This window comes from Alligator sinensis, unplaced genomic scaffold (assembly GCF_000455745.1).
Source record: "Alligator sinensis unplaced genomic scaffold, ASM45574v1 scaffold244_2, whole genome shotgun sequence".
In the NCBI taxonomy this organism is placed as follows: Eukaryota; Metazoa; Chordata; order Crocodylia; family Alligatoridae; genus Alligator; species Alligator sinensis.
In genome coordinates this window covers 610,155-620,382 of record NW_005842189.1, presented here as the reverse complement: position 1 = coordinate 620,382, position 10,228 = coordinate 610,155, and the positions used below count along the sequence as shown (strand labels likewise).

The 10,228-nt window shown below is 42.1% G+C and overlaps 1 protein-coding gene across 2 annotated transcripts; it reads right to left on the bottom strand.

The window, feature by feature from the left end:
- Window positions 1-1,795: 1,795 nt before the first annotated feature.
- On the bottom strand, window positions 1,796-8,173 carry TMEM18 (transmembrane protein 18). 2 transcript variants are annotated; one of them, XM_006026306.3, is made up of 5 exons: window positions 8,084-8,173; window positions 7,841-7,961; window positions 3,737-3,791; window positions 2,340-2,433; window positions 1,796-2,244 (listed from the first exon to the last, which is right to left on the bottom strand). In XM_006026306.3, exons 1-5 carry the CDS (start codon window positions 8,132-8,134, stop codon window positions 2,146-2,148), a joined length of 420 nt encoding a protein of 139 aa, XP_006026368.1. In that variant the 5' UTR covers window positions 8,135-8,173; the 3' UTR covers window positions 1,796-2,145. The 2 variants fall into 2 exon arrangements, with proteins under 2 accessions (XP_006026368.1, XP_025063001.1); XM_025207216.1 differs by having other exon boundaries at window positions 7,841-8,166.
- Window positions 8,174-10,228: the final 2,055 nt, after the last annotated feature.

Genomic DNA, 10,228 nt, shown 5'->3' with positions numbered 1-10,228 from the left:
CTATGTCCTTAGACCAAACAGCTACAAGCTACACCCTTGCTAAAACTTAAGTCATTTTTCCATTTACTCGATCCATTATTAACGGGAGCAAGTCTGTCACAGGATTGCAATGCAGTCTTATTTGAACACCAAGCAGTGTGCTTTTGTCTAGTAGGGGATGAAATGAATGGAACTTTGTACCTGCAAAAGCTCCTTTGACATCAGTTGGGCAGGGAGATGCACCCAGCCTGCTGAAGTGGTGGTGGTGGGGATATAAAAACAACCTCCCCACGCAGAACAAACAAAAAAACCCCCAACACTTTACTGGAAGCGGAAGTGCATTAGTTTGTCCCAATTCCCTAGCATCTGTATATATTAGACGCTTCAGTGGGGCTTTTAGGCACTTTCATCTAGAGCCGATTCAATCAGCTATTAGATAAAAGGACCAAAAAGCCCTGCTGAAATGCCCAATATATAGACGCCGGGGAAGCTGGGCCAAACTAACATGATGCTTATTCTGGTTATGCACTGCGCTTGGCCTTGGGACAAGCCGAGCTGGAAGTGAAGCGCTGTTTTGTTTTTTTCATGACTGTAAGCGGCCCCAAGAATAACTTACAGGATCAGCTGCTAAAGACAGAGATGCATTGGGAACCACAGACAGGGAGGACGACTTTTTGCCTGCTATATGTATTTACAGTTATTCAGGTCAACCTGTTCAAAGAATTGGCATGGAAATCTGAATTTAAAAAGTGTTGTTTTGTTTTTAATACGTAAAGTTCTCATGATGTCTAATATCTCTTGAAAAGCTAATTTTCACTTTTCAAATTTCACATGCAGAAAACAGATTTCAGAGACTTTATTACTTTGCTGCGAGTGGAAAGACTAATTATGTGCACGCAAAGTCAGTGTATATATTTGCTACAGCCTGAATTAATTTATGCTACACAGATGCTTTTAGAAACCTGGGCATCACATCCAGCCAATGTTTATGCATGCTTAACTTTACACATTTCAGCAGCCCAACTGGAGTCAAGTGATTAAGCCTAAGGCTGTGTATGTTTTGCATGTCTCAAAGTGTTTTGTAGATTAATACTTGTACTTACACATTCTTGATGCTGATTTTTAACTTAATGATGGTTAATAGTCATCATTTGTAAAAATTTTACATCAGGGGATGGGTCATATTATAGATTGGTAACTGCTGTTAAGTAATTTGGCAAATATTAGAGATTAAAATGAAAAAAACTCAGTATACTATCTAAGAGGAAAAAAGTGTAATTTAATAAATATATTATTAAAAAGTCACTTAATAAAATGAGATAACGAAAAAAAAAACCCCAACATAAAAAACAGCTCCCTTTTCACCTTCCATCCTAAATCCCTTAACTTCAAAAGAAACCTATACACACATGAACTGTAGTGAAAGCATTCCATTTCTTTTTCCAGTATAAAACTGGCATTTTCAAGTATTTAAAACAAATTAGTTGAGTTTACAAGTTTATCAAACAGATAACCTGTATGAAAAAGTATATAATCCAGCTTGATCTAGGTCTATATTATACAGTATCAGTTACGAATTGTGATTTAGGAAAAAAAAAAAAATTTTACTTATCAACTGGGTCCTCTATAAAAATTTACTTCTTAATATACAATATGCATGGGATGTCTGAGATCCCAGACTATTTCCAGTTGTTTTTCGACATGGATTTCAAAATCTCAACTCACAGAAAATAGATGGGTTTGGACAAAAGGTAGATTACTGAGGTATTTTGGTTAAAACCTTGCACCGCCTGAATACAGTAAAAAACAGTTCCAATTGACTTGAACTATGTTTTTAATGAACAGATTATTAAATAGTAGGTACGTAGGAGTTATATAGAGAAAAGGTAATTGACCACGACTTAAAAGTTTGCTATAACAGAGATAACGATATTGGCTAGCACAAAACAAAGTGGTATATTCTGGTCAAATTCAGATACTCTGTAAACAATTATTACAACTGAAACATGGATAAGACCATGAAGGTACAAAATCCTAGTCCTTCAGGCACAGAGTACCAATTAGAAGTGCTAGGATATACTTCAGCTTCCAGCTGAATGACAAACAGAAAGAATGATTAAATAAAGGATTTTATGAAAATTAAGAACATAAAAATAATATTAAATTTTATTCAATTTTCTCTCTCTTTTCTTTCTCTGCCTTTCTTTTCTGCTGCAATGTCTTCAATTCTGTCATTACATTCAATGTTTTATAAACCCAGGCAATCTGAAAGACAAGTATATTTACGTTATGACACGTATGCAAATTAACATTTATTTACAATCTGTTTGTTTAAAAATAAGTTAAAATTAAATACATACCACAATTATTATAGCATTCAACAACAAAGGTGCTGAAAACACTAGAGAAATAAACATCCCTCTTGAATCAAAATACTGGTGTTTTGAAAATAACCTGTAAGAAATCAACTGAGAGTCAATCAACATACTTCACAAATTACAGTTTAATAAAAATTATTTCAGCACATAGAGACTTTAGTTGATTTGTATAATTTTGCAGTTTAAGAACTCAATGAACAGACCAAGATTCTATTATTGCAGATACAGTCCATGCGCAGAACAAATGCAGGTGATATTCAACCATGCCTTTTATTTTTATTCACAATCCTCATGCACACATTTTCATTCCCAGTGAGTCAAACTTGTACATCCAGAAACAATCTCGTGTTTGAAATACTATCCAATTTTACTTAATTCCTTTATTACAAGAGATAGCAGAAATTATTCATATATTATAGCCACAATATTAAAGCATGGGTGTCTAAAGTTGGACACAGATTTAAAGGTAGCTGCCCAAGTAAAATCATGGAAACATATGGGTAGTCAATATCTGATTATTCAAATCACTTTAATTTTGATGTCTATAAATATTAAAGGCTTTAGTTCTAAAATGTGTAGGCACTTCAAGATACAGATAGGCACCTAGTAGGATTTTCAAAAATACCTTTAAAAAAAAATCCGATGTAAGAACTCACTTTTAGAGTCAAGATGGATCAAAAATTATGCCTCCTGTATTTCTCCCTCTACCCAAAAAACCTACTAAATTTTCAATTTTATTCTCGTATGAGGCAAGTACCATTTTTTTCCAACTGAATCTGTAAGACTATTTTTAACAATATAATGGGAAAAGATGCTTTTCTTGATTAAGTATCAGGTTACATGATTGTACTTTTCATATTCATTTGCTTATAATTAGGGACCACTGGAATTCATGCTGGAAATGCATTGCGCAGCAGCTCCTTTAATTTGCAATTCTCCCCATGTACCCGCTCTCCCCTGTTGATTGGCAGAGGAGCACTGTTGCTTGATCCTGATGGCCAGGAAGCAAAAACTGCAGTTTTAAATATACCATGGTTTCTGCCTCCCATCTGGTCAGCAGAAATTGGTAGGGCTACCAGGGCCCCTCCGCCAATCAGAAATGGAAGGCAAAAACTGCAGCATATTTAAAATTGGGGTTTTCAGCTTCCCACCAATAGGTGGTGAACAGCGACATGGGCGAAACTGCAAAATTAAAGGAGCTGCTGCACGGCACAATTCCAGTAGTCCCTTCTTATAACTAATGGAAGTATTACTTCTAATACCTGCCTCTGTTGTTGCAGCATTTAAGACTCTATAAATTATTTTTGAGGACTGTACAAAAAATATATACTTTACATTTAAAAACATAAAAATATAACAATAAAAATAAATCCAGTTACCTCCAATTCATGGCAGCCAGTTCATTGATATATTCAGCACAATAGACCAGGACCACTGTAACACAAAGAAAACTATTATAATCAACCTCTCTTTAAAATACAATAGTTGGTAATCAGTTCCAAGGCTGTTCACGTTATGAATACCATGACTCCCTGTCCCTCAAGAGAATGAATGTAATCATAAACTTAAGATTTTAATCACAAGAGAAAAAAAAATTCTCATAAGTTTATAAGCATCTCACACAAGTTGTGACAGGATATCAATGTGTGACCACACTATATAGTTACAGTTTTACAAAAAGATATACCTGTGCATCTAAGTTTACCGAAAATATTCCACGTATACATTCATTTACATTACACTCTTCACTTTTTAAATGAAGTTACTAGCTGTGCGTTTGGAAGATCTAGGTTAAGTCCAAAATCTCAGCAAAACTCCATTAACCCCGAAACAAACCTGTAAATATCTGTCAATTACTTGAAATCACGATCATGAAGAAAACTTTATAGTTCTCAGAAGAAACAATTGCCTCAAAGCCTGGATGAGATTAAGAAGACTCTTTTCAAGTCACAGATGCCATCTTATCTCTCATTAGCCCCTTCCAACTCTCTTCCCCTCGTACTGTATTTAATAAGATGTGTTCATGCACAAAATCTGATACTTTTTGTAACTAGACAAGTTCTCAAATCTACTTTATTTGCATAAACTGTTCAGGAAGTCACACTTCTTATACTTTACATTGTAGTATATGTAAGCATCCATGTGATTCCCCTACACTTCTGCCTGCTCCCTCCGGCAATATTTCATCAGGACAGTACTACATAGGGTACCTCTCTCCCTCCCATCATTCATGGCAGTCACATGTGTGAGAGAACATCACTTATGAAAACACACAAGTGTGCCACAAAGTTGTCTTGAACATATTTCTTTGAAAAGGAAAACGAATCCCATAGATGTTCAATGACCATGCACAGTTTAAAAAACAAAAGAGTAGGAATAATTTGCTGTAGGGATGTGAAGCCTGGCATAGTATGTTATACTAGTAACATACCCAGAAAGCAGTGCATCTGCTGCCTTATTTTTCAGAGATGTGAGTTGTAACGAGACATGTCGTACACATCTCTTGGTTTAAAGTTTTGGTAATGAAACACAGACAAAATTAAACCAACTTTGGAAAATTCAGACAATTTGGAAAACTTAAAAGGTGAACCATGCAGGACTATAAAATAAGGGGCTTATGCTCTTTTGGGTGTATAAAGAAAATCTGAAAGTCTCTTCCTCCACCTTTGTTTTTCCTGCCTGCTTTTTACCTTAGAAATGCCAGGAATGCCTTCCTTGGTTTTGCTGGCAGACTTCTTAGTGATCTCAGATGGGTACTGTCAGCTCTCACCTTAATGGAAGGGCATTGTATTAAAAAAAATAAATAACTGTCATGCACTTGAAAGTTCCATTAACAACAGAAAACATAAAATAAAGTTTGCAACCACTTGCCTAAGACTCTTTCCTCTCGGCCTCTAAGCTTTTAATCTGTAGCAATGTAATAATTTTACTTTTTCTTCATCGACCCATGGCCTTCTTGACTGAAAAATTCCAACTGTGGTTAACAGCAGTGCTGTCCTGGGTATGCACAAGGCTGGAACCAAAGCACAGACCACTGCCTGCCAAGGGAATGCTTGCATTTTAAGTACTGCATCATTAGAAGTCTACATCAGTGTCAAACTTGGATGAGTTTGTAGGCTGGTCCTAGACTACAGGGCTTCTCACAGGTCAGACTACCTGTTTCTGAATCTAACCCATAAGACTTCTCCCTGCAGCTACCAGAGCCACTGGGCTGATGCCAGCTGCCAAGGAGTTAATATTGCTGCTGCTCAACCCCAGGTCCCAGGGTGGCCACTGGTAGAGGAGCTAACAATACCACCACTCAACTCATTGCCAACTGCATCAATTTTAAAAGATCAAAAAAGGTAACTTCAGCAGCTGCATTCACCCCCATGGGCTAGCAGCTGACAGGGGTGAACAGAGGCATGGTTAATTCCCCTGCTGCTGCAACCACAGCCAAAAGTTCCATGGGCCCAGATGACCCCCCTTCTCTGGGCTGGATTCAGCCCATAAGTCATATGCTTGATACCCCTGGTGTACATCACACCCTGTTTAAAATACCAGCAGCAGCAAGCCCTATCACTGTTTCAGTGTACTTACACTGTTGCCATTGTCCCTACCTTTCAGTTTTTCAATGCATATGATTCTTGAGAAAACTTTAGTCAAAGAAAAAAAAAAATCAATTAATTGAAAGATATTTACAGCTTTAACACAGAGCTCATCATCTACTCATCGATCATGAGAAGTCTCGGACTGTACCTAGCAACAAAAACTGCCCAAATTAACAAATCCATGCAGGAGTCACTTTAATTACTTTCTGCTTTAGTTAGACAGGAGTATTACCAGCTTATTAGCTGGTTAACATGATACAACATTTGTTTAGATGAAGCCACAAGACTAACTTCCAGTGAGCAGGCTAGAAAACCTGTGTCCTCTGTCACTGCAGGAGGTACCTACCTCTGTATCGCTATAAATGACAACCCTTTAACAGGACACAACAGATGGTCAATATATGGAAACTGCTTTTAAAAAGCTGTAGAACTAGGACCCACCCACCAACCCAAGGAGGCAGAGCCAAGTATACAGTGAGACCAAAAGATTTAAAATTACTTGGAAGGCGCTTGCCTAGATTTGCAAAGATGGGATTAAAATAACCATGTAAAGAGATCAGTATTATAATAAGCAGCCAATTTTTATGCTGACCAAATACAAAATGTCATTTATATGAAGAACACAATACTGCCAGCGGCGTGCCTGTGTGCACATGTACACACCTGCATTGGCATGTGTGCATGAATCTGTTTCTGTCCAGGAAGAGCACAGACCAGCTGCAGATGCTTTCTCAGCCTGACAAACGGTGTTAGTACCCCAAAGCGGGCAAAGAAAATTTCTATTTGAGTCAGTCTAATAAAAGAAATCATTTACCCAAAGAACCATGTCTACCCTTAGACCAGGGATGGGGAACATCCGGCACACGGACTAGATGCAGTCAGCTGGAGACTCCGTTTCCCAGCTGCCCCTGCCAGCATGGCTTGTGCCAGTCTCCACGGAGACCACAGCCTCAGCCATGCCTGCAGCGCAAGCAGCAGAGCAGTGCAGGGGGCTGCTTTGGAACTGCTGGGATCTTGGGATGGGGGCAGCTTGCTCCAGAGCCAGGACAGAGCCGCAACTTGAAGCCTGCATGCTTCGGGCAGGGGCATGCATGCATGGGATTGTGGCTCTTCCCCAGCTCCTTGCAGCAGTGACAGCCTGTCTGGAGCCAGGGCAGAGCCACGATCCCCTGCATGCATGCCTCTGCCTGGAGTGCGTAGGCCACAGATCATGGCTGTCCTGGCTCTGGAGCAAGCTGCCCCTGCTGCAAGATCCCAGCAGCTCCAGAACAGCCCCCTGCACTGCTGGTGTGGCTGAGGCTCAGACCAGCACAAGCCACGCGGGCAGGGGCAACTTGGAAATGAAGTTCCCGGCCAGATACTCCCCATCCCTTCCTCAGACCAACACAGCTACAACCTACACCCTACATCTGTGTGCGTGAATGTGTGCACATACACATGTGCAATTAGGACTCGTGGTTGAAATGATCTGTTTTATTCGACCAAGATTTTTGCCAAAAAACCCCCAAACAAACAAAAAAAACCCCCAATTCCTTAATGACAAGCTTTTGTGCACAAACACCCTTCTTCAGGCAGAGAAAAGACTACAGAAGTTCTTCAGGGTAGAAATGAAAGTTTGTGTAAAGAACGTCATAGAGAGCTCTTCATACGAATGAATAAATGCAAGTTCATAGAAAGAACTTCGACAACCTCTTCCCCGATGCCTGAAGAAGACTATTTGTACCCGAAAGCTTACCATTAAAGAACTTTTTTTTTTAGTACAAATCTAGTTGGTCTAATAAAAGAGAGCACCTCTCCCACCAGTCCCGACTCCCTTTTGCCTCTCGACCAATAGGGCTACAACCTGGACACCGTACGCGTGTGTGCACCCACCTCCGTGTGCAAGGCACTCACCCAGGCAAAGGAAGTGTCCGAGCTGCAGACGGCGGCGCTGGAAGGAGACGCACGTGAGCAGCAGGCAGAGGCCGTGGAAGGCCGCGAGCCCCAACAGCCAGGGCTCCGACCAGTCTGTGTCCTGCGGGCGGGGCGGCGGGTCAGGCCGGCACGGACCTCCCACCCCCCCGCGTCCCCGGGTGGGGGGGGGAGTCCCGGAGCGCGCCCCCACCCCCGGGCGCATGCGTGGGAAGGGACCGTTACCGCCAGCACGGTGGCAAACCCGACAGGAACCGCGGCCCGCGGCGCCTCCATCCTGGCAGCCGACCCACACCTCTTCTCGCGAGATCTTGCGGAAGCCCTTGACGGACCGGAGCGCTGGAATCTCGCGGGTTGTTAGAGCGCGGCCGTTGGTCATGGGCGGGGCGGTTGTGCCTCGCGCTGCGCTGTGACGGAGGGGGCGGAGCCGGAGTTTTCCCGCGCACCGTCTCGTTCTACCGCATGAGCTGCCAGGGGAGGGAGGGGCTCGTGTCAGCCCTGGCAGGGTGTGGGCAGGTTATCCCTTTCTCGTCTCCTCCCATGAGAGCCTGGGCATCACCAGGCAGCAAGGGATGGGGAAGGAACAGCAAGGGGGCACGAGGGGAGGCCGCAATGGTGGGATTTTTCCCATACAGTCGCCTAGACCCCTGCTGGCCTGAACGTCTGACTGCTGCCAAGTGGAGCCAGTCACAACTCTTGGTAGAGGCGGTATCTTTTATTCAACGAACTAAATAGTTGCAAAAAAAGCCTTTATTTGCAAGCTTTCAGGCTGGTGCACCTTTCCTCAGGCAAAGGAGAGTGCATGGGTTGTAATGTTTCTCCCAATTGGTGTATTCTCCTTTGCAAATACGGAGATTTTTGCAACTAAACACTTTTTTTGCAACTATGTGGTTGGTGAAACTCGAATAAAAGATACTGCCTCTACCAAGAGCTCTCACTACTTTTGCCTGTAGCCTGACACAACTAAAACAAGTATCCCCGAAGTGAGCTAGCACTAAGACCCATTGATGTTTGAGCAGTTCACAGCGTAACAAGGCTCTGAGAAAAATTGCGGCACCTATTGAGAGGAGCCAGGAAATGAAGATCCATTGGGTCGCAAGAATACATGAAAAGGTCCGTAATAGACTTCAAAATGGATTCTCCTTTAAAGGAGAATAACATGGGAAACTGTGGCTTTTGTCTTGCAGTCTGGCTGAGTTCCAGCTTGAGAGGGGTTGCTTGTGCCCCTGCCCCCCACACATTGGGGGGCAGAGGGTTGGGAGTGAGGGGCACTGGGTCTGGACTGGCCATCTGTTTGCAAATGGGTTCTGGTACGAAAAAGGTTGAGAGCCACTGGTTGTGTACTAATGTCTACTAGGAAAAAAACAAAGAACAGCATATTTTTAGCTGCGACTTTGGCCAGGTGAGTCTTCAGATCGGAACAGGAGTGAAACGGATGCTTGTGTTCACCAGAAAAACCCACCAGTCTTTCAAAACAGCCCAACGTTTCCACCGCAAGGTTTCACATGTTGCTCTCACTAAGTTCTGTGTTTGCTTTATTTAAAAGGACCATGACCTGTCAGACTCCATATTATTCGATTTTATTTTTAAGTTGGGCCTTTATTTGTACAGTACAAATCCAGATCTGAAGTTGCAAAAGGAGCTTTCACCATTTGAAACATTGTTGCCAGGTACTGGTCTCCTTCAGTGTCTCCTGTTGCACTGAAGTCCCAGAGCCCAATTTAAATCTCACACTGCAGGGATGCCAAAGGCCATCCCAGTTGCCTCAGTTGTTTGTAGCCACTCAGGTTGGGGAGTCACAGGTGGTTAGAAGTGATGCTAGTGTGTGCTGTTAGCTACAGAAGCTGATAGGCTAGTGTTATGGGTTCCTTGGCTTGGGAAAACGTTTGACTTTGACTGTTCTCTGACAAGGATGGGCTTTTTTGCCAAATGGTAAGAGATACCTTAAAAGTACATACTGGGCACGTCTACACAAAATGCTGCTGCTCAGTAGCTCATTGCTATTGTGCAGTAGTGTTGGTCCCTAACCATGATGCGATGCTACTGCATGGTAATAAGCTGCTGTGCAGCAGAATCTGAAAAAAAAAGCATGTGGGGAACACTGGTTACTGTGCAGTCATTTAGTACTTGTTTATGCTCAGTCCACCACTCGGTCTGGACATGGCCAATGAACTGCTCAGTCCACCACTCGTGTAGACATGGCCAATGAAGGGGAACGGGGTTATTAATCTTAAATGCTTTGATAGCAAACTTTCATGCTTCTCTCTCCCATCATGCATCACAGAGCTAATCATGATGCTTGATTTTTCTGTTGCCAAATATGCTCTGTCACCCATATTATGGAAACCACTGCTTTGCCCAGATGTAGGG

Excerpts from the sequence above, each read along its gene's own strand:
- TMEM18 (XM_025207216.1), bottom strand. The coding sequence starts at position 8,063 with ATGCGCCCGGGGGTGGGGGCGCGCTCCGGGACTCCCCCCCCCACCCGG. Across the intron at positions 3,792-7,840 it reads CGGACACTTCCTTTGCCTGG|TGGTCCTGGTCTATTGTGCT; the intron begins GTGAGTGCCTTG and ends TTTGTGTTACAG. Across the intron at positions 2,245-2,339 it reads TGAATGCTATAATAATTGTG|ATTGCCTGGGTTTATAAAAC; the intron begins GTATGTATTTAA and ends CTTGTCTTTCAG.